This window comes from Capricornis sumatraensis, chromosome 3, assembly GCF_032405125.1.
Source record: "Capricornis sumatraensis isolate serow.1 chromosome 3, serow.2, whole genome shotgun sequence".
Lineage (NCBI taxonomy): Eukaryota > Metazoa > Chordata > Mammalia > Artiodactyla > Bovidae > Capricornis > Capricornis sumatraensis.
The window spans coordinates 42,027,648-42,049,258 of NC_091071.1; the positions used below are offsets into that span (position 1 = coordinate 42,027,648).

General features: G+C 65.1%; 3 protein-coding genes across 6 annotated transcripts in view; 1 reads left to right on the forward strand and 2 right to left on the reverse strand.

Moving 5' to 3' along the window:
- Positions 1-14,124, forward strand: part of AXIN1 (axin 1) — a 34,992-nt gene extending 20,868 nt beyond the window's left edge. Inside the window, exons 3-10 of one of the 4 annotated variants that reach the window (XM_068967589.1) lie at positions 1,061-1,157; positions 1,824-1,961; positions 5,515-6,041; positions 6,474-6,644; positions 9,695-9,940; positions 11,280-11,387; positions 12,842-13,009; positions 13,609-14,124. In XM_068967589.1, the coding sequence (XP_068823690.1) occupies positions 1,061-1,157; positions 1,824-1,961; positions 5,515-6,041; positions 6,474-6,644; positions 9,695-9,940; positions 11,280-11,387; positions 12,842-13,009; positions 13,609-13,735 (1,582 nt within the window). In that variant the 3' untranslated portion in view covers positions 13,736-14,124. Of the gene's footprint in view, positions 1-1,060; positions 1,158-1,823; positions 1,962-5,511; positions 6,042-6,473; positions 6,645-9,694; positions 9,941-11,279; positions 11,388-12,841; positions 13,010-13,608 lie in introns of all 4 variants that reach the window. The other 3 variants (XM_068967585.1, XM_068967587.1, XM_068967588.1) reach the window with 3 other exon arrangements.
- Positions 14,125-14,712: 588 nt separating this feature from the next.
- On the reverse strand, positions 14,713-17,709 carry PDIA2 (protein disulfide isomerase family A member 2). The gene is made up of 11 exons (XM_068968434.1): positions 17,342-17,709; positions 16,681-16,862; positions 16,468-16,601; positions 16,257-16,394; positions 16,068-16,184; positions 15,865-15,990; positions 15,599-15,796; positions 15,396-15,516; positions 15,131-15,312; positions 14,907-15,017; positions 14,713-14,784 (listed from the first exon to the last, which is right to left on the reverse strand). The coding sequence occupies exons 1-11, from the start codon at positions 17,707-17,709 to the stop codon at positions 14,713-14,715; spliced, it is 1,749 nt and encodes a 582-aa protein (XP_068824535.1).
- Positions 17,710-18,049: 340 nt separating this feature from the next.
- On the reverse strand, positions 18,050-20,253 carry ARHGDIG (Rho GDP dissociation inhibitor gamma). The gene is made up of 6 exons (XM_068969156.1): positions 20,181-20,253; positions 18,939-19,118; positions 18,785-18,868; positions 18,477-18,553; positions 18,333-18,396; positions 18,050-18,249 (listed from the first exon to the last, which is right to left on the reverse strand). The coding sequence occupies exons 1-6, from the start codon at positions 20,251-20,253 to the stop codon at positions 18,050-18,052; spliced, it is 678 nt and encodes a 225-aa protein (XP_068825257.1).
- Positions 20,254-21,611: the final 1,358 nt, after the last annotated feature.

The window sequence follows — 21,611 nt, forward strand, 5'->3', positions numbered from 1 at the left end:
AATTCTCTCTAAGGGAAGGACATATGTTTGCTAAAGGGAAGATCTAAACAAAAAGAATTTCCCCAATACTCTGTTCATCTTGGTTTACACTGAGACTCAGAAATATAGGAATAGTTAAGAACTTGGAATGTAAAATTGTGGCAGATATTTAAATGTACTGAATATATGAGGCAAAAAATAGGATCGTGTGTTTCATCTGAATTATTTCTGTTGGCAACTCAGCATCACCTCCACTTACCGAAGGGCTTCTCAGTCCACTGCTCTTGGGCACAGACTCCACGGACAGCACCTAGCCTCCCAGGCGTGGACTTGAGGTGCACGGTCAGAGCACGCGAGCCTCATGCATGGGGCTCGGGATACCGAGGGCGTGCAGGTGCACTGTGGCTCTTGTTCCCTGAGGCCCGGTCCTCTGGACCACTGTGCCTGCTGCACTGTGGCCCCACCTAGGGTCCTGAAGGCCTGGGGGACCCAGCATCCCCACCTCTGTGCCCTGCTCTGACCAGGACCACCCTTCTCTGGCACTGGGCTGAGTGCGCCTGGGCCAGGCTGGGACACACCGAGCACCGTGTGCCTGGGGCGCCTCTGCTGGCCGAGCAGCCGTCAGTGCAGGCCGTGCATGGGAAGCAGGTGAGGGGCCAGGGAGCGCTGGCACCGTGGGTGCCCCCCACAGGAGACCTGGGAGGCTGGGGCCTGTCGGGGGGCCACCCCTCAGGTCCTTGGGAGACGGGTACCAGAGAGCAGGAGGCGAGCAAGTGAGATGCTTCTCAGATAAGTGCTTAGTCATTTTAAAGGCAGTATGTGATTTGACTTATGGTTACATCAGTCTTCAGAAAGGTTGTAACTAAAATTCATGTCAAGAGAACAAAATTGAGCATCTGGCAGATTATGCTGCTTTACTGTCTTATCGTGGAAGAAAGCAGGGTTCAGGAACCCGACCCGTTCTTTTTAAGAACGCGAAGTCGTCTTCAGCCAGTGCAGCTCAGGAGACAGGCCCCTCGGGCCAGCTCCCAGCGGCCGTGGCTGAGCTGTGTGTGTGTTCACGCGAGTGTCTCTCTGACAGGGATGGAGTCCCGCCCTACAGGACCCGCCGGCAGCACCGCCGCGAGATGCAGGAGAGCGTCCAGGCCAACGGGCGGGTGCCTCTGCCTCACATTCCCGTAAGCGTCCTCCTGCATGCTCCCTGCTCCCGCCTGAGGGGCGGTGGCCCGCAGTCCTTTGGAGGCTCTGGGTGACTGCGCACAGGGTTTCTTGCTCTGCTTGCAAGTGTTTTGGATTTGAAGCGATTTCAGTTTATAGCTCGTACCCACCCCCAAAGCTGTGCGGCTGCTGCTGTGAGGCGTGCGTGGAATTGCATTCTCTGAACGTGGCTCCCCCGTCCCTCCCTGGCTCCTCCTTGCACCCGGCTTCTGTGTCGCTCGTCCTGGGTGCAAGGCCTGGGCCCCTCCCGTGTCGGGCGCTGCTGCCCCTTGGGTGTAGGGTGGGCACTGCAGAGCACCTACCTTTCTGGCGCCCAGGCTCAGCCCCGACCTCAGGGGTCTGCACAGCTGGACACCTCTGCACAGCTGGCTGGTCAGTCACAAGAAGCCCTTCTCCAGGGCTGGCTGGCAGCCTTGGGCGGGAGCCTTGGGCTGTGGGCACTAGGGTGGCCGTCCCCGAGGAGGCATAGCCCCCAGCCTCCTCAGGGTCTTCACCCGTGGTCGTGGGAGGCAGGAGGCGGCCGTGTCCACTTGTCCCCTGCCGGTCAGCCCGGGGCAGGGAGGAGAGTGCAGACCGTGCCCTGCTCACCGCGGTGCAGCAGGGCCCATTGTGGCGTTTCCTCACAGCGCACATACCGAATGCCAAAGGAAGTCCGTGTGGAGCCCCAGAAGTTTGCGGCAGAGCTCATCCACCGCCTGGAGGCTGTGCAGCGGACTCGGGAGGCCGAGGAGGAGCTGGAGGAGCGGCTGAAGCGCGTCCGCATGGTGAGTGGCTGCCGTGGCGCGGGTCACAGCGGGCCCCTGAGGCCTCGGCCTTCTCCGTGCAGTGGAGGGCATCTCCCCGCCAGCCGGACAGGTCAGGGCTCCCTGCTCCCACCTGAGGGGCGGTGGCCCGCGGTCCTTTGGAGGGTCTGGCCTGCGTCCTGCTCCGTGCCCTCCCTGCTGCGTGGAGCCCAGATGGCCTCCCTCGGGCAGAGCAGCCTGAGGCTCTGACCCGTCACCTCTGCGTGCAGAGTGGCTTTGCAGCTGGGACACAGCTCTGTGTGTCTCATTTCCTGGCTGGTAGCCTTTCTGATAGAACTCCGGGAGCTGAGCGTTTCAGCACACCCGATCTATTTGCTGTAGCTCTTTGCCTGTAGGTGCCCGCGTACCTGTCTTTTTTGCCTGCTGTGGCGCTCTCCCGTCCTGGCCGCTGCACACGTGTGTCATTCTACACACAAGGGGCCCCCGGGCAGAGGTGCTGTGACAGGTGTGCCCCACGTCTCCCTCCTGTGCACCGCCTCCTGAACCTGTGGGCCTCGAGGCCTCTGGCACACAGGCCTTCTCTCAGGGCGGGAGTTCATTCTCTTCTCAGTATTTTGTTCAATATCTGAAACTCAAAATGTGACTTTCTTGTAGGAATGATTTGTCTACCAATCACCTGATCTTCCTGTTTAAACTACAGAACCTGAGCCCTCCCCGGACCCTGTCAGAACCCAAGGGGGGCCCTGCTGTTTCGGGTTCCACGTTCCCCAGGGGTGATGCGTGCACCACCACTGGAGGCAGTGCCGTCAGGGTGGGTGAGGGGCCTGGCAGGTGGGCAGCCCCGCAGTCCCCTCTCTTGCCCCTGCGCCTGGCTGCAGGGCTCTGTGTGACACCTGGCCCTGACACAGGCCAGGTTCCCCCACCTTCCCTACACAGAGTCAGCAGGCAGATGTCATCATGGGGTGGAGCGCGGAGCCCTGGAGGTACCAGAGACAGCCCCGAGCATGGGGTGGTCGCAGGCCGTGCGGCGCCACGGGGGGCCCCGTGGGACCATGCCCTGCTCCCCCTCCCGCCACTGGCGGTGGCGCGGCCTCCTGGCAGGGCAGGTGCAGCCCAAGGCCTGCTCTGAGCCCTCTGGTGGCCCTCCCACGGCCCGTGGCTCAGCGACCTGCCCGAGGCCCTCGCCCCATCACTGCTCAGGAGGGCATGGCCAGCAGGCGGGGCTAGGGGTGCGCTGCTCGCCAGAGCTGAGGGTTCCTGCCTCCAGGGAGCTGCCCAGAGGGAACAAACGCAGGCCAGAGTCACGCGTGTGCCAGTGCCTTGGTGCAGCTCAGCCCGGGTCGCACATGTGAGGAGCGGGCGCCCTGGCAGCGTCTCTACCACTGCCTCTCTGTGAGGCTGTCTTGAGTGCATTGCCATCGACAGTGCTTAAAACAGGCTCAGGAAGCAAGGTGTAACGTTTCGTGAAAGAAGCTTCAGAAACCTGCAGACTGGCAGGTTTCACTGCAGACCTGGGCTTCTGCGATGCACTGCTGTGCTTCCGGCCTTGGCTTGGGCTGTGTGAACACGGTCCTGGCCGGTGGCGTCGGGCGGGAGGGGCGCGCTCAGGTGGCCCAGCTGTCTGACGGCGTCTGAGGCTCTCCCACGGCGTCCCTGGCAGGCGCTGGACGGCTGTGCCTGCAGCCCACGAGCTCTCAGGGGGCTGGGCCCGGCAGTGTTCTCTGACGTGACCGAACGTGTCCCAGCAAACGTCCGGTGTCGGTTGCTTGGGGCCTCAGGCTCAGGAGGGCTGCCACGCGTAGTCCTCGGGTCCCGGCTCCCAGCCTCAGGGGTGTAGCTGGCCGGCTCCCAGAGGCGTCCCTCCGCCCGAGGGGGTGGCTCACTGCCCAGCAGCTGGCCGTGTGGTCTTGGAGTCTGTTACCGGGTGTGATTTTGTAAGCTATGTGAACTGTGTTATAAACAAGAATCCTTTTTTACGAGTAATAGCTCAGACATTTTTGGGGCCATGCCTTGCGGCTTGTGGGATCTTAGTTCCTGACGAGGGATCTAACTTGAAATCCTGCAGTGAAAGTACCAAGTCCTAACCGCTGGACTGCGGGGAATTCCCACTGCAGATTTTTAAGTAATTAATTATTTTCGGTCGAGCAGGGTGTTCTTGGCGGTGCGCGGGCTTTCTCTGGCTGTGGTATGCAGCAGCTGCTCTTTGTTGCAGTGTGTGGACTTCCCGGTGCAGCGGTTTCTCTTGTTGGGGAGCACCGTCCTAGGGCATGTGAACGTCACTACTGTGGCTCATGAGGCAGTACTTGGAGCACACAGGCTTAGTTGCTCCATGGCACGTGGGATCTTCCTGGACCAGAGATCGAACCCATGTGCCCCGCATTGGCAGGTGGAATTCTTAACCACTGGAATACCTGGGAAGTCCTACAGATTTTTTAATAATTGAATTTTACTGTAAAGCTTGGGAAATCAGAACAGAAGAAGATGAAAACTAGCGCTGAAGGGTTACGTAAATCTGTAATATTTTAAAACCCTAAAATTGAATTTCTGTGCGTGCAGAGCTATTAGGAATAGCTGGTCTCAGACCCCTGGATGTTTGGGGGCTTCTTTTTACAGTCTGCTGCCCTGGGAGGGGGTGAATGGCATCAATACTGGGTGCCCCTTGGTGCGAGTCTCCCGAGTCCCCACCCCTGATAACCACGAAGCACCAGGGTCGGTGTGGGGACAGGGTGAGTGCAGGAACCCAAGGTCCGGGTAGTGATAGGGGGTGCAGAGCCCAGAGTCTGGGGCGCTCCAGGGCGGCTCCCAGCTCGCCCACAGGCCTGCATGTCCCCCCGTCTGCCCCTCTCTCCCAGCCTGTCCTCTTGGGTGCCGTTTCTGAGTCGTGGTTCCCACAGCTGGTGGCATGTCTGATGACCGCAGGCACTTCCGCCGTGGTGCGGAGTCCTGTGGGGACTCCTGGGGTCTTGTTCATGTCGTAGCGCGGGGTGGCTCAGTCATCCGGTCTCTTAGCGTCTGCTCAGGGCAACTCAATAAGACGAGACAGTGAACGTGAATTGTGTGTTTCAGGATTGAAGTGATTGAATGTGTATGTTTACAGGTCTGCTTACCGTAACTCTGAGTCAAAGGAAATTCTGCTAGTTTGATATGATAATTTATTAACACTCGTAGCAAGATAAGGAAAAACCAGGAGCTCTTCTGTATAAGGGCAGTGTTTGCTGGGAAAATATGATGGAAAATACAGCGGTGAAATTGAGGAATAGGAAAACAATTGAAAAAAATAAAAATTTTTATTGAGAAGCTTAACATGGAAGCGGTGCCAGGCGTCCTGGCAGTCTGTGTGGTCCTGTCCCCGCGCTTGGGAGGGGAGCCCCGGCCAGCCCACATCCGCTGCGTCTTCCCGGAGCCTGGCCACACTGGCGCGGGGCCACTCTGGATCCGGCGGCCCCTCCTGCCCTTCGCTGGCCTGGCTTCGTCCCCAGCTCGGGGCTTGGGCCTTTGTGCCTTGTGTCCCCAAGCATGGGGTCTCCACTGTGCAGCCAGTGCCGAGAGGTGCCATGCTGTCTTGTCCCAGCAGGAGGAGGAAGGCGACGACAGCGACATGCCCTCTGGCCCCCAGGGCGCCAGCCACAAGCTGCCCTCGGCCCCGGCCTGGCACCACTTCCCCTCCCGCTACGCGGACATGGGCTGTGCGGGGCTGCGGGACGCGCACGAGGAGAATCCCGAGAGCATCCTGGACGAGCACGTGCAGCGAGTCATGAGGACGCCCGGCTGCCAGTCGCCGGGGCCTGGTCACCGCTCCCCGGACAGCGCACACATGCCCAAGATCGGGGTGCTGGGGGGTGCCATGCCCGGGCACGGAAAGCATGCGCCCAAGCTGGGGGCAAAGCTGGACCCAGGTGGGCTGCATCTCCACAGACACGGCCACCACCACGGCCACCACGGCGCGGCCCGGCCCAAGGAGCCAGCTGAAGCCGAGCCTGCCCGCCGGGTCCCGGGCAGCTTTGCCTGGGGCCCGGAGCTGCACAGTCACACAGCCAAGCCCCGCAGCCATGTGGAGAGCACGGGCGCCCCCCCTACCACCGGCGACAGCCTGGCCTATGGGTGAGTATGAGCCGCAATCCCCCGCCCCGGCGCAGGTCAGTGCAGATGGTGTGCCCCAGAGAAGGGTCCTTTGTGCCACCCTCGGGCCAGAGTTTCCCTGAGGAGTCCCTAAGCCAGGGCCAGCGCAGGTTGGCAGGAGTGCGTGCCTGGGTGCACAGCTGCGGGGCTCCAGCCCTGAAGCACCGTTGGGTTGGATGGGCCCGTTTCGGGGGTGGTGTCTGGGTGAGGACGGGTGGCTGGGCCCGAGCTGCCTGGACGCCTTCTGTCCACAGAGTCGGCCTGAAACAGCCCGGCCGCACCTGCAAGAGTGTGGCCAAGGCCCCACGTGCAGGCAGGGCCCTTGCAGGCTGTCCTCCCCAGCCCTGAGGGTCCCGGCCAGCCGTCCAGCCGGGGCCGGCTGAAGTAGCAAGTGACCAGGCCTTGCTCTTGCAGCGGGAAGGCGGGCACGACCTCTAAGAGAAACTCCAAGAAGGCGGAGCTGGGGAAGAGCAGCAGCACAGAGGCGCCAGGCCCGGCTGAGGATGCGGAGAAGAACCAGAAGATCATGCAGTGGATCATCGAGGGCGAGAAGGAGATCAGCCGGCACCGGAAGGCGGGCCACGGGTGAGGGCCCCGGCCGAGTCCTCCCCCGGCCGAGTCCTCCCCTGGCCGAGTCCCCCACCCCCGGCTCTGAGTCCCCCAATCCCGGCTCTGAGTCCTCCCCTCGCCCTGGCTCTGAGTCCCCCAATCCCAGTTCTGAGTCCTCCCCTCGCCCTGGCTCTGAGTCCTCCCCTCGCCCTGGCTCTGAGTCCCCCACCCCCAGCTCTGAGTCCCCCAATCCCGGCTCTGTGTCCTCCCCTCGCCCCGGCTCTGAGTCCCCCAATCCCGGCTCTGTGTCCTCCCCTCGCCCCGGCTCTGAGTCCCCCAATCCCAGTTCTGAGTCCTCCTCTCGCCCCGGCTCTGAGTCCTCCCCTCGCCCTGGCTCTGAGTCCCCCAATCCCAGTTCTGAGTCCTCCCCTCGCCCTGGCTCTGAGTCCTCCCCTCGCCCCAGCTCTGAGTCCCCCAATCCCGGCTCTGAGTCCTCCCCTCCCCCATGGCTCTGAGTCCTCCCCTCCCCCATGGCTCTGAGTCCCCCACCCCCGGCTCTGAGTCCTCCCCTCCCCCATGGCTCTGAGTCCCCCACCCCCGGCTCTGAGTCCTCCCCTCACCCCGGCTCTGAGTCCCCCAATCCCAGTTCTGAGTCCTCCCCTCACCCTGGCTCTGAGTCCTCCCCTCGCCCTGGCTCTGAGTCCTCCCCTCGCCCCGGCTCTGAGTCCCCCAATCCCGGCTCTGAGTCCTCCCCTCGCCCCGGCTCTGAGTCCTCCCCTCGCCCTGGCTCTGAGTCCCCCAATCCCAGTTCTGAGTCCTCCCCTCGCCCTGGCTCTGAGTCCTCCCCTCGCCCTGGCTCTGAGTCCTCCCCTCGCCCCGGCTCTGAGTCCCCCAATCCCAGTTCTGAGTCCCCCAATCCCGGCTCTGAGTCCCCCAATCCCAGTTCTGAGTCCTCCCCTCGCCCTGGCTCTGAGTCCCCCACCCCCAGCTCTGAGTCCCCCAATCCCGGCTCTGAGTCCTCCCCTCGCCGTGGCTCTGAGTCTTCCCCGTCCCTGGCTCTGAGTCCCCCACCCCCGGCTCTGAGTCCTCCCCTCGCCCTGGCTCTGAGTCCCCCACCCTGCCCTGGCTCTGAGTCCCCTCACCCCAGTTCTGAGTCCTTCCCTCCCGCCGGCTCTGAGCCCCCTTCCCCCTGGCTTTGAGTCCTCCCACCCTCAGCTCTGAGTCCTACCCCCCGGCTCTGAGTCCCCCACCCCCGGCTCTGAGTCCTCCCCTCACCCCGGCTCTTGAGTCCTCCCCTCACCCCGGCTCTGAGTCCTCCCCTCACCCTGGCTCTGATTCCTCCCGCCCCTGGCTCTGAGTCCCCACCCCCCAGCTCTGAGTCCTCCCCTGCCCCTCAGTCCTCCCCTGCTCCGGCTCTGAGTCCCCCATCCCCTGGCTCTGAGTCCCCCCACCCCAGCTCTGAGTCCTACCCCCCCGACTCTGAGTCCCCCCACCCCCGAGTTCTCCTCCCCACCGGCTCTTGAGTCCCTGTGTCCCCAGCTCTGTTCCCCACCTCTAGCTCTGAGTACCCCCACCCCGCCTCTGAATCCCCCACCCCGGCTCTGAATCCCCCTCCCCCTGGCTCTGAATCCCCCTCTCCCTGGCTCTGAGTCCTCATCCCCCCGGCTCTGAGTCCCTGCCAGCTCTAGAGCCTACTGTCAGTGCCAGGCGGCAGTTTGTGCAGGCCATGTGCCCGTGGGACCAGGGCCAGCCCATGGCAGCGTGAGGTCAACCCTTCCTTTTTGGGCCCTGTGACGGGGTGGGCATTGGTGACAACGTCAGTGTCCCGGGCAGGAATGCCCACTGGTGGGGTCAGCTGCTGTAGCCCCACTGGGCAGGATCCTACAGCCCTGTGGCCGCCCCTCCAGGAGGAGCCTCTGAGCTGGCCTCCTTGACCCCAGCTGCCAGAGAACATGCCTCTGCCCCGGGCCCCCGCTCCGTGTCAGCTTCAGTGTCCCCGTCCTGTCCGTGGTGGGGAGGGGTGGGCAGGGGCCTGGGCTTCGGGGCCGGGCGTGGGCTCCCTGGTCCTGCGCTCTTGGGTCCAGACCCTCCGCACTCACAAACCCTGTCCTGGTGGCTCGGTGCTTGGCCGTTGGCCCCCCGCAGCTGGAGGGTTTCTGTGGGAAGATGAGCCTGGAAGCAGTGTCCTGGGTGCGCCGTGGGCTCCATCGTGCAGGCCTTTCTGGGGTCTGTGGACCTGGGGGCAGGGCATAGAGCAGGGAGTGAGGAGGTGGGGGCCTCATGGGTCCTAGGAGGAGTCCACCTCCCCATGGGGCAGGTCACATCACGTGCTGAGTCAGCCCTCTCCCCCGGGGTGCCATTCCTGGAATTCCCTCATTTTGCTCCTGGGGACACGCCCCCCTTCTGAAGCCTCTAGTCCAGCTGAGAGAGGCAGTGTTTTCACTCGAATTCCATGCAGTGGTTGAGTGATGGCAGGTCACGCAGATGTAGAAGGTTCTTGGTGTCTGATGGCGGGGAAGGTGGCATCACGTGGAGGAAAGGCAGGAAACAGCGCGTGATCAGAATTATGCCAACCGTGGCAGGTGCTCTCAGTGGGGAAGGAAGCGCGCGGAACGTACTGAGTGGCTGTCGCTAAATCATGTTTATTTTTTTCTTAGAATTTCATGAACGTTTCAAGTTTTTCACAAAAAGAAAACTTATTTATTTATATTTTAAAGGAATGATGAAAGTTGAGCTTTCGTTTGTTTGGCTGCCCTGGGTCGTGGTTGGGGCATGTGAGAGCAAGTTCTCCGACGAGGGATCAAACCCAGGCCCCCGGCATTGGGGGCTGGGAGTCTTAGCCATCCGACCTCCAGGAAGTCCCAAGAACACTTATTCTAATATCAAAATACTTTTCAAAAGCAAAAAACCTTTATGTAAAAGAACACTTCGTGGGGAAACATTAAGAAAATGTCCACATAGGGTATGATTTACATTTCAGAAAGCGATGAGCACGGTGCAGAGCAGGTCTCCAGAAAGGCTGTGCATCAGGGGTAGGGGTTGTGCAGGGCCTGGGCGCGGCTCACCTGCTTCTCTTGTCTCCGAAGGTCGTCCGGGGCTAAGAAGCAGCAGGCCCACGAGAGCTCCAGGCCCCTGTCCATTGAGCGCCCCGGGGCCGTGCACCCCTGGGTCAGCGCCCAGCTCCGGAGTTCGGTGCAGCCGTCGCATCTCTTCATTCAAGACCCCACAATGCCGCCCAACCCCGCCCCCAACCCCCTGACACAGCTGGAGGAGGCACGCCGGCGCCTGGAGGAGGAGGAGAAGAGGGCCAGCAAGGCGCCCTCGAAGCAGAGGTGCGTGGTCCTCGCAGCATCCGTCCGGGGCGAGAGCCCTTCTGCGCTTTGGCTGGCCTGCGGCTGCGCTCAGGTTGCCGGTGAGGCCCACCGCGTCTGCGAAGGGGCCTGGTGTTCCCAGCCATGCTGGGGAGCCCTGGTGTCTCACTCTCGGTGCTGAGAGCCCAGCCCCACGGCCCTCCTCGCGGCACCCTGCGTGGCTGTCAGAGCCGGTGCGGCCCTTCGTGGGGTAGGTCATCCCTCCACACTGGACCCTGGCCGTGGGGCCTTTGCGGTCACTTTCCTGGGTGTGCCAGCCACTCGGGACTCCAAGGTGGTCCGGGCTCTGAGGGCCTGGAGACAGGAGTGTGGTTGCCGGATGGCGGCACCGTCCCGGGTGTTACTAGTCCCTGGTGTTACGGGTGTTACACGTCCCGGGTGTTACGTGTCCAGTCTTCAGTCAGCTAGGCTCCTGGGGCCGGGCCTCGCTGCAGAGTCCATGCTGCTCTGGGGAAGCCAGCGCCCAGGTGCAGACCTGCCCCAGCCTGCCACCCTGCGGGAGGCCCATGCATGTCCCTGGTCACTGAAGGTGACCCTGTTTACAGCAGCCGTGTCACACACTGAGGTCTTGCTGGTCTGCGTGGCCCGGGGAGAGGGCGGTGCCTGAGGCCTGGCGGGCCGGCCCGTGAGCTGGAGGGTGGAGGGCAGCAGCGGGGCCGCCCTGCCACGCCTGCCCCTGCAGGGCTCCCTGCTTGTGGTCTTGTCTCCTTGGTCTGCTCTTTGTGCCAGCACCCGCGGGCCCTGCCCAGTGGCAGGTCCTGTCTGGCTGTGACACAGCTGAGCCACAGGGCCGGCTCGGGCGCTCCACACTGGTCGGTCCAGCACGTGTGCGCCTTTTGTAGACAGCAAAGACCCCAGAGCAGAGGTCCGCTGGGCCCTCCTCTTGGGGTGACCCCACCCAGAGCAGTCAAAATAGACGTCACGTCAGGGCCGCGGAGCATCGCAGCCGAGGTGGATGGCCCTGGGACGGGAGCAGTGGGTGGTGAGCCCTCTTAAGCTGGCAGTGACTGAGCTGCAGGGCCAGGTCGGGGCCTGCTCCCCTCTGGAGGCTAAGGCTCCTCTGAGTGCACGGAGCAGCAGGCACCTGCGGGTTTCAGGAGCCTGAAGTCTGCCTGGTAAAGACCTGGTGGGCAGAAGCGCTGGTGTCCCGCCTGCTCTGACAGAGCCCTGACCTCCAGCTCCACAACCTCGAGGGCCTGCTGTCCTGCCAGCCACACGCAGCGGGCACCTCCTCTTTGCTGCGGAGTGTGGCTGAGCTAAGCGCTGCTGGAGGCCCGGCTCACTGCGCGTTGTTCCCTAGGTATGTGCAGGAGGTCATCCAGCGGGGGCGCTGCTGTGTCAGGCCAGCGTGCACGCCCGTGCTGAGCGCCGTGCCGGCGGTGTCCGACCTGGAGCTCTCCGAGACAGAGTACGTGCGCCCCCCTGGGTCCTCCCAGTGCCGGCCGGCCCGCGACGGGAGCATGGGCGCCGCGCCTGAGGAGCTGGGGCTACTAGTGTGTCTGTGAGAGGAGCCCTGGCTGTCCACGTGGGGACAGCGAGTGACGGGCCTGAGAGGGGTCTGTGCGTCCCGCACAAGGCTTCATGCCCCACACGAGGCCTCGGCCCTCGCTGCAGTGACCTGCCTGGTGTGATGGGCTCGGGGCTGTGGCCCTGACTCCCTTGGGCACTGCTGACCAAAGCGCGGGCCCTGGGTGCCGTGTGCACAGCGAGCCAGCTCTGGTCTCATATGCAGTGTGGGAGCGGGTGGTCCATGCCCGTGCACACTGGCCGGGCTGGGCGTCCAGGGCCTGAGGGCCGTATGTGGACAGCACGGGCCACCTTGTCCCTGAGCAGAAAGAGGGGCCCCCACTCAGCCCTTGCCAGCCGACCCCCCAGTCCTTCGTCGTGCGCGGCTGAGGGCCCTGCTCTGAGCCTCCCTGTTGCTACTCTTTGTGGGGGGTGCTCTTGTGTAGAGAATGGACCCCGTGGGAATCCCAGACAGCTCCTGGGTTGGGCCAGGCCTGAGGTCACAGGACCAAAGGAAGGGAAGCCGGTGTCAGGAGCCTGGCTCAAGCTGGGGGCGGCCGCTCAGCTGAGGTGACCGCCTGCTATGTGACCAGGAGCACCGTTGTGGGGGGTCCCCACGGAGAGGAGAGCCTGCTATGACTCGGGGCCTTCCTGACGCAACACTGGCCGCCCATCTGGCCAGAGCCAAGGGCTGCGCCTGGGCCCACTGGGCAGCCGGGGTGGTCATTGGACAGGACTCAGGAGGGCACAGGCGCCGCCCGTCAAGAGGAAACCCCTCGCTGCCTGTGCAGGAGGCGCCTCGGGCCTCAGTCCTTTCTGAAGAAGGGGCTGGCTGCCGCCTCTGGTCTTGTGAGCAGCTCTCTGCTGTGAGGCGAGTCCATTTCCGGGTCCAGCAGTTCTGCTGTCCAATCCCCAGCCTTGGGGTGTTTCTGAAGGTGGCTTCACAGGGACACGGGCTGAGCCACCCAGCCTGCTATCGCAGAGCCAGGGGCCAGCCATCTTGAGCCACCCAGCAGAGGCGCCTACCGTGGGGTCCTCCTGAGAAGCCTGCTCGCCCGTTTCACGTGGTCTGCGTGGTGGTTCCACCCCCACAGTGAGACCAGGCCCTTGAAGTGGGTGGCGGCAGCGGCAGATGGCTGGCTGTGTCTGCGTCTCGGTCTGGGCTGGCACAGAGTGGAAATGTGCAGGGCGAGCCCCCAGGGGTGGGCCTGGCTGGGGCAGGGTGGGCAGCGGGGCCTGTGGACGCACAGCGTTTCCAAGTGAGGTGCAGCCCACCCTGCAGGCTCTGCCCTGTCATCTTCTGGGGCAACTGGTAGGGCCCCAGCCCCAGCGGTCACAATGCTTCTCGGCCCTCAGGACGAAATCACAGAGGAAGGCGGGCGGTGGGAGTGCCCAGCCATGCGACAGCATCGTCGTGGCCTACTACTTCTGTGGAGAGCCCATCCCCTACCGGACCCTGGTGCGGGGCCGCGCAGTCACCCTGGGCCAGTTCAAGGAGCTGCTGACCAAGAAGGGCAACTACAGGTGAGAGGCCGGGGCCTCGCAGCACAGGGCCGTGTGCTCCCCTCCTGTTGAGTCCCACCCCCGTCTGCCTGGCCGTGGGCTGCTGTCGTGCCCCCTACAACAGGCGAGGCGTGTGTGGCCTCGGTTCAGGGACCAGGTCCTGCAGGCCAGCCAGGGCACCCACGCTGGTGCAGCCCGAGCCGGCCTTGTGTTGACTTCCTGACCCAGGTGTTTCTATGGGACTGCGGAAGCCAGGCCCCCACTGCAGGTCCGCCCTGGAGACCGCTAGGGGCACTGCAGAACACGCTGGGGCCGGTGGGGTCTGGTCTGGGGCCAGTCCACGGGGAGCCTGCCTGCATGCTTTCCTCCGTCCACTGAGTGGCTGGGAAACCCCACTGGGGGCTGCAGGGCCGAGTGCGCGCAGTAGCCAGTGGAGGGAACGGGAACCCTGAGCCCACCCACCTCTCCCTGCAGAGGCTGGGGCAGGGACCTGCAAGCATCTGGCGCCAGCGCTCAGGCACCAGGGCCTCAGCCACCAGCTCGTGGGCCTGCAGGAGGTGCTGGGGGCGGCCACCTGGCTGCCTGGCCCCACCACCCTCAGTGCCTCCTCCCGACCACAGGTTCTACTTCAAGAAAGTGAGCGACGAGTTCGAGTGTGGCGTGGTGTTCGAGGAGGTGCGTGAGGACGCGGCTGTGCTGCCCGTCTTCGAGGAGAAGGTCATTGGCAAAGTGGAGAAGGTGGACTGACCGGCGGCCTGGCCGCTGCGCCCCCGGGCTCCACAAAGGCCCGTGCCGCGCTGCCCGCTCGCGCGCGTGCAGTGGGCGCAGCTGCTGGCGGGGCAGTGTGCCTGTCCAGGCAGCCCCTGTGTGTCCAGGAGGGCGGGAGTCCGCCGGGGCCCCTGCTCCCTGAGATGCGCGCTAGCCCGCACCTGTGGGGAGCCCGCCATGGGGCCACCTGGAGACCCTGCCCAGCGACCCCGTGCTGCTAAGCAGACGCCCCTGGCGTTTGCCCGCTGTGGCCTGCCCCAGAGCCATGGTGCAGGGGCTCTGGGGCCTCTGTCCATTTTCCATGTCACCGAGTGCCTTCAACCAGCTTGTCTCTGGCCTGCCACTGTGTGGGCCCGGCGCCGAGCACCGAGGCCCGAGCCGGCTCAGTGGGTCCGGGCTGCCCTCCCCAGGGCCCCTGTAAATATGTACATTTCTCAGGCCCGCACCAGTGGGGGGCTGCCCTGAGCCCGTTTTTTCATGCGCTGACTTGTACAATTATCTTTTCAAAGGTACTTGGATAATAATGAAATAAAACCATTTTTGAACCTTCCCTGGCCGTGGACTGCACTGTCCAACATGGTTGCTGGGCTCCCGGCATATGTGCCCTGCCTCTCAAGCAGCATTCAAGGTCGGGCCCAGCCTCGTGGGGCATGGGGTGGGGGCACGGAGCCACACTGGCAGCTTGGGGGAGAGGGCAGGGCCAACACAGCAGCAGTGCTGTGGGCCTCCTTTCCTGCCCCGGTGAGGCTGCAGACCCAGGCTGGACCTAGGTGCCCATCAGGAGGGCTGGGCCCCACCCAGGATGAGGACACCCCGGGGGCTGAAATGGGGCCCACACCAAGATGAGAGCTGCCCTTCTTAGGAACCACACACAGTCCAGGACCAGAGCTCTTTATTCACACGGCTGCTCTCACGGCCCCGGACATGGCTCCTGGGTGGGTGCTGACGGCGGGCAGCTATAGCTCGTCCCTGGGCTCCGTGGTGTTTCCTGGCTTCTCGTCCCTGGGTTCTGTGGTGTTTTCTGGCTTCTGGCAAGGGTCACAGAGACCCAGCTGGATGCCATACCCTCCGCCCAGCGCCCCCCATGCCCGCCCACAGCTACCCTCCAGAGGACTGGCCCGAGGCCTGGAGCCTGGGGACAGACACCCACCGGGAAGGTGGCTCCAGGCACCTCCGCAGGCTCCTCTGCGGGCAGCTCGCCCCCACTGTCCAGAAATTTGGAGAAGGTCTCCAGGTCCCTGGCGCCTTTGTAGTCAATCACCTGAGGAGGGACATGGTCTGGGGACCCCGCCTCCTGGACCCAAGGCTGACCCTCCGAGGCCATGCTCACCACCAGCCGAGGGCGGAAGCACCCAGACTGAGCCCAGGCCGCACCTTCCGACCGGGCCCTGCTGGGAAGTACTTGAGGGTGGGGAAACCGTGCACAGGAAAGGCCTCCAGCTCGTTGGCTGTGGCATCCAGCTCAGCGATGACGATGTCCTCGTGGTTCCTGTACTTCTCGGCCAGCTCCTCCCAGGCCGGGGCCATCTCCTTGCAGTGGGCGCACCACGGGGCGTCTAGGACGGGACACGTCAGCACAGGCAGCAGGGCCCCCGCCACCTGCTGCCCGCCACCCGCCACCTGCCACAGCCACACTCACAAAACTTGATAAACACGTTCTTGGTCTCATCAAAAGCCACTTGCTCAAAATTCTTGCCCACGAGGGTCTTGACTGGCCGTTGGTCCCAGTCTGGGGGGACCTCCTGGCTCAAGCGATAGGGCTAGGGGAACAGGGCCAGGGGTTTCACCGGGGGTCTCTCCTGGTAGCTGCTGCTCCCACCCCATGGGCAGGCCACCACTGACCTTGATCCCTCCACCCAGGACCGCGCGGCAGAAGTCTGTGATGGCGGCAGCGGTGACCGGTGCCCCATGCTCTGGTGCGTACTTCTTGGTGGTCTCGATGTTGATGAAGCGCAGGGTGGGGGCCTCCTGGGCCTTGAGGCCAAAGTACTGGAGCACGTGGTCATTGTCGGCGCCCACGTCCACCACCACGAACAGCACCTGCCGGCAGGGGGTCCGCGTGGGCTCCCCGCAGCCCCACCACCCCAGCCCCTAGGCCCAGCCAGTACCTGCCCCCGGAAACGGGGAGCCGCCTCCTGGAAGCCTGCCAGCAGCTCCCGGTGGGCATCCAGCGTCTGGTTGACGAACAGCAGCAGGTGGTTAAGGATCCTGGCCGCAAAGATCTTCGAGGACGTCTGCAGGGGCAGGTGGAGCTCGTGGAGGCCCCCACGGCCACCACCCACTCCCCGCACCTGCCCGGCAGCCCGCTCACCTCGCTGCTGTACTCTGTGACCAGGCGCATGCTGTGCGTGAGCAGGAAGCGAGACAGGTCCCCCTGGTCCAGGCCCAGCTCCTTGTCCACTGGGAAGTCCGCCCGCCCTTCGTCATACTGGACAACGCCGGTGGGTCAATGGGAACCAGCGCCCCCACCCCGGCTCCTCCCTGAGCCCACCTGACCCACCTTCTTAAAGAGGACCACCGTGTCCTTGGTGAGGCCGAACTTCTGAAAGAGCTGCGGCCGGTCGGTGAGGCCAAAGGTCATATCCAGAGCGTCCTGGGCCAGGCCCAGGAAGGTAGCCACGTCCCTGTCCTGCAGGTCCTGAGGGGCCCGGGCCTGTGAGGCCGCAGGGCCCACACCCTGCTCCCAGGCCCGGCCCCGGCCCTCAGCGCACCTGGAAGAAGCCGATGACCACCACATCCTGGGCGTCCATGAGTGCGCGAGCGTCCTCCTCGTCCTCCAGCCGCCTGGCGCTGGGCCCCACCCGCCGCCGCAGCCACTCAGCGATGCCCTTAGCCTCCCGGGGGCCTGCGGAGATCCCTCAGCTGAGGCCCAGCCTCTGCCGCCCGCCGCCCCCTCGCCCGCCCTCTCCTTGCCCGCCCCGCACCAGTGTACTCCTCCGGGTGTGTGCGGTTCCCGTCTCGGAAGAACTTGAGCGTGGGGTACTCTGTCACCGCAAACTCCTTGGCCAGCTCTGGCTCCGCGGGCCCATCCACCTTGGCCAGTGTGACTCTGGCTGACTCTGCTGCCAGCAGGGCGGCCGCCTTCCTGTACTCAGGGGCCAGGGCCCTGCAGTGCCCACACCACGGGGCATCTGGAGGACAGACCCATGAGCGCGCAGGCCTTCACCACCCCCGCCACAGCCCCTGCTCCGGCCCGGCCAGAGCCGGCCGACCTCGGGGCCAGCTCCACTCAAGATCCGGCAGGGAGCAACACGTCCAGTCCACACCCCCCTCGCCAGGGGCCTACCTGAGCCTCGGCCACACAGAGCCCGAGCCCCGGAGGCCAGACTCCTTGAGGGCCCCCGCGTGGGACTGCAGTGGCCAGCACTGTCCCCAGAGTGGGTTTGGGACGGATCTTCTGTGGCCACCCCTGAGGCCAGCTCCCGCCGTCTGCCTGTGGAGGCCTACCGGCTGGGAGTGGCTCCTGCCTGTGAATGGGCTGTACAACCCCAGATGGACGCGTGCAAACCTGAGTGCTGGCTGGCCCTTCACGGAAGAGCCTGGGGGACACCTGACTGGCTCTCCCCTGCACCTGTGCCTCCCCACCGTGAGTCTGGATCCCAGGCCCAGCTCTGCCCCAGGGCTCTGACGGAGCCCCAGGAGCACAGCGAAGGTGGAGCAGAGCACCCGGGCGGCCCCTGCGGGTCCCCAGCCACGCTGGCCCGGCACTCACAGAATTCCACCAGCAGGGCTGGGTGCTCCTGCAAGGCCTGGCCCAGGGTCTGCTGGCTCAGCACCAAGACCCTATCCTCCTCCAGGGGCTCCTCCTCGGAGGGCTTCTCCTCTGGGGGCTTCTCCTCAGGGGGCTTCTCCTCTGGGGGCTCCTCCAAGGGACCCCCAGGCCCCAGCCCCTGTTCGCACAGGCCTGAGGCCCCGAGTAGCAGCACCAGCACCGGCAGGAGCTGGCCATCCATGATGGTGTGGGGGCCCCTGGGGCGGGGGCAGATAAGGGGGCAGGGGGCCAAGCAGCGGCCGCCACGTGGCACCCGGGCCTGCTCGCAGGAGAGATAAGGCCAGAAGCACCCCCCCCGCCGCCGCCCAGGGAGGGGAGGCAGACAGGCGACACCAAGGGCACCGAGACAGAGCGACGTTTAATAGGACTGTTCAGGGCACAGTGCCAGGCCTGGGGGGGGCATCCCGGTACAGGACGGGGTGGGGTTCTGGTCACTGAGGGGCTGGGGAACGCTCAGGGGTCCCTTGCAGCAGCTGACAGAAGCGGGGAGGCCAGTGGGAAGAGGCCCCGGGGTGGGGTGCTCAGCGCTCCCAGTCCTGGCAGACGTGGAGGCCCCACTCCCAGGACATGTGGGCGGTCCTGTCGTCATCAGTGAAGAAGGACGTGACCACGTAGGCACCCCGCACCAGCGCGCCTCGGGGCGCCTCCTCCACCGGAGTCACGAACTCATACTCCTGGGCGCTCGGGCCGTAACTGCCCACCATGTAGACGGCTTTGTCCACTGCAGGGGAACGAGGGCACTGGGGGCTGCCCTCTGCCCTCCACAAAGCTCCCCCCCCGCTGCCCCCTGCACCCCGCCCTCACCTCGCAGGCCGTGGCGGTAGGTGTGATGCAGACACTTCAGTCCACTGACGATCTCCTTGTTGACCTGAGGGACAGAAAGTGTTAACGGGAACTTCTGGGGCTGGGCCTGGGGCTGGCTGGTGTCCCTCAGGACAGCTCCCTCACCTTGAAGGTAATCTTCACTTTGTAATCAACACCCTCCTTCAGGACAAACACCTGGTTTTTCAGCGCAGCCAACTCCCCTGTTAGGGAAAGTGCAACTAAGCATTAACTCCTGTGAGGATGAGACCCTGAGCCCGGAGCCCCCACGGGGGCCTGTGTCTGTGGGCTCTGCAGTCTGAGGACTTGGAATTGGGTCCTAAGAGGTCCATGGCGATGAGCCCAGGTCTCTACCCCAAAGATCAGTTGCAGGGGAGGTTACCTGTGAGGTCTCTGCCTGGGGCTTGGTGTCGCGCCAGGCATCTGGGAGTTACCTGTGAGGTCCATGACGATGGGCCCCGGGGCCTGCTCAGATATCAGTGTCAGCCTGGTCACCTGAACGTTGGGCAGGCTTGGATCTGAAGAGAAACCGGGAGTCTACAGGTGCCCCTACCCCGCCCTCCCCCCAGGCCCAGGGAGCAGGCATACCCATGGCGGGTGGCACAGGCCCCAGCAGGGCCTGCTTGTACTTGACCAGGCTCTCGTCATCTGGATCCAGTTGCTGGATCTCCAAGAGGCTCTTCTTCCCCGGGGCCCGGTACTCAGGCACGGCCTCATCCAGCGCCTCTTCCGGTGGCAGCTGCCCCCCCTCTTTGTCGGTCAGGAGGACTGGGGTTTGGGGAGGCCGTGTGAGCAGCTGCTGCCAGCTGACCCTGGCCTTTGCTAGAGTCTGCCATATGGCCAGCTGGGCCTCCCACCACCCAAAGGAGGGGACTAAAGAGGCAGCCGGTGAGGGCTCTGGGAGCCGGGTGGGCAGGAAGATGCAGACCAGCACCCACACCCAGCCTCTTCAGGAGGGGCCTGGCTAGTGCAGGAGGCCCCCAGAGAGGAGGCAAGGGACCCCTGGAGGCACCAGCCGCCTTCCCCTGGCCCGACCCTTCGTGCAGAGCCCCTCCCTGACTCTGAGGGCAAAGGTGAGGAGAGGGAAGGGCCCAGATGGGGAGCAACCCCAGGGCCCGGGGTCCACACTGCAGAGCGGTGACCACTGAGATTTCTGGAGCAGAGGCTGCTCCCCGACGCCCTGCAGGGCCCCTGGGCCCCGTTCCCACAGCGCTCTGGGACAGCTCTGGGCCCCCGCCACACTGCCCGGAACTAGCTTCCCTGAATGCCTCCCCACGGCGCGGGGGCTTCCTCCACACCATGCCCCATACGGTATTTGGTTCTTGCCAAACCCCTCTGCTTATGTTCTGAGGCCACCGCCCCAGGTGCCTCCAGACCCCGTCAGCTGAGCCCCGTCCCCAGGCCATAATGGGGGTCACTCCCAGTCCTCCGCACAGTCCTGGGAGCCGGCTCCCATGGTGCCCTGGGGCCAGGTCTCTGAGTCCCTGCCCACTGCGCCCAGGTCTCCGCGGGCTCCTCACCCTCCCCAAGGGGCTCGAGCCCCACCCAAGGGAGAGCGGACCTCGGGGACAGGCTCCCGCGGGGAGAGGGGCCCCCTGCGGCCCTGGCTTCACAAGCAGACCCGCCCCCTCTTCACCCTTTGCCCCATGACTGTCTAGCCTGGGAGAAGCCCCCACCCTCGCCAGAGCGCGGCGGGGGGACCGCGCCGCAAGGTTCCCACCAGCGCCCCCAAAGTTTCCGCGGGGGAGAAGCGGGTCCGCCCTGGGCTGAGCGCCCCCGCCCAGAGCCCCCCGCCCACGTGGCCGCCCTGGCCCCAGCCGGGCCGCTCACCTCGGGCGCACAGCGCCAGCCGGAGCAGTTCCAGCAGCTGCGCCCCCAGCTCGCACGCGTCCAGGCCCAGCATGGTGGCCCGCGGCCCGGCTCCGCCGCCGAGCCGCCGAGGAGCCGCCGCCCGCCCCGCCGCCGCCCGGCTCGGCGCTCAGCCCCGGCGCGACTGCGGTGAGCTCATCCCGGCCGGGAGCGCCCCCCGCGCCCAGCGCCGCGCCCGCGCCGCGCGCCCCCAGCCGCTCCGCGGACCCCGCGCAGCCCCGCAGAGACGCGCGTGTCGCCCGCTCGGCGCCGGCACCTGGTCGTCCCCGCCGCGGGCGCACCCGGACCCCGCGCGGCCGCCGCGGACCCAGACGCACACGGCCGCCGTCACGGTCCCAGCCTTCCGCCCCGCCTGCACCCCGCTCTGGCCATCAGGGAGGCCCCACCCGCGCGGCGCCGCCGGGAGTCTGGAGAGTCTCCGGGGAAGCCCTCTGGGCGGGGCGGTTGGGGCCCGGGGCGCCGAGGGGAGCAGGTGCGTCCCCCAGACAAGTCCCCAGGCTCTTGTTACCTGTCGGCAGCGGCAGCGCAGGCCGCACCTGGGAGGCCCCTCCTCCTACACCCTCTGGAGCTTCAGTCTGGGCAGAGGGGACCCCTGGAGTGTGCCCAGCCTTGGGGGGGGGGAGCTGCGCACCCCAGAGATTCACCAGCGTCAGCTCAGACGGGCCAGCGTCCACACACAGGGCCGGGGTCCCCCACACAGTGAGGCACTCCGCCTCGATGGGACTGTTTATTGACCGGGCTGTGCCAGGGCAGCTTGGGTGGAGGGGCCTTTGTATGCTCTGTGCTCCTGAAGCCCCTGTCCTTAGTGGGGGGGAGAAAAGGGACTGATTCAAAACAGGATGGGGAGGTGGAGAGCTGAGAGGGGACACAGAAGGGCTCTCTGGTATTGATGCCTAAACCCTTGCAGCAGGCAGATTGGGGTCAGCGGGGCGGGGGCTGGGTGAGCTGGACGGCAGGCTGGGGCCCTGTAGGTCAGCTTGTCGGGGGGGGGCAGAACACCAGCTGGAGTCCCCCTGCTTCCTTACACCCTGGTTTCTGAGGACACCCGAGGCTCAGATCTGCCCTTGCCCAAAGGAGCCTCTATCTTCGGAGGAGGCCAACAGGCTGCGGTGCTGGGGGCACATGGGCTGGGTGTTCCCCCTGGAGCCCACCTGCCCACAATCTCTCCGAGGCAGGATCTCCTCAGCCCCTCGAGCGTCACATCCCACCCACCTCCTCCACTGCGGGGGCCCAGGAGGCCACTCTCCCCAGACCGGGGACAGCTCTGGCCTCTGGTGGCTTTCAACCTCTCTGGAAGAGGACAGCTAGGTAGGCCTGCGGTCAGCCTGACCCGACCTGTGTGGGTGGGGCTGGGTGGGTGGGTTTCACTGGGATCTAGGGGAGAATGATGCC

Bases quoted from the DNA above. Each gene is read 5' to 3' on its own strand.
- PDIA2 (XM_068968434.1), bottom strand. From the start codon at position 17,709: ATGGATGGCCAGCTCCTGCCGGTGCTGGTGCTGCTACTCGGGGCCTCA. The intron at 16,602-16,680 runs GTGCGGGGCGGG...GGATCTCCGCAG, and splicing joins ACACCCGGAGGAGTACACTG to GCCCCCGGGAGGCTAAGGGC. The intron at 14,785-14,906 runs GTGGGTGTCTGT...GACCCTTGCCAG, and splicing joins TGCCTGGAGCCACCTTCCCG to AAGCCAGAAAACACCACAGA.
- ARHGDIG (XM_068969156.1), bottom strand. From the start codon at position 20,253: ATGCTGGGCCTGGACGCGTGCGAGCTGGGGGCGCAGCTGCTGGAACTG. The intron at 18,869-18,938 runs GTATGCCTGCTC...GTTTCTCTTCAG, and splicing joins GCCTGTGCCACCCGCCATGG to ATCCAAGCCTGCCCAACGTT. The intron at 18,554-18,784 runs GTAACTCCCAGA...TTTCCCTAACAG, and splicing joins CATCGTCATGGACCTCACAG to GGGAGTTGGCTGCGCTGAAA.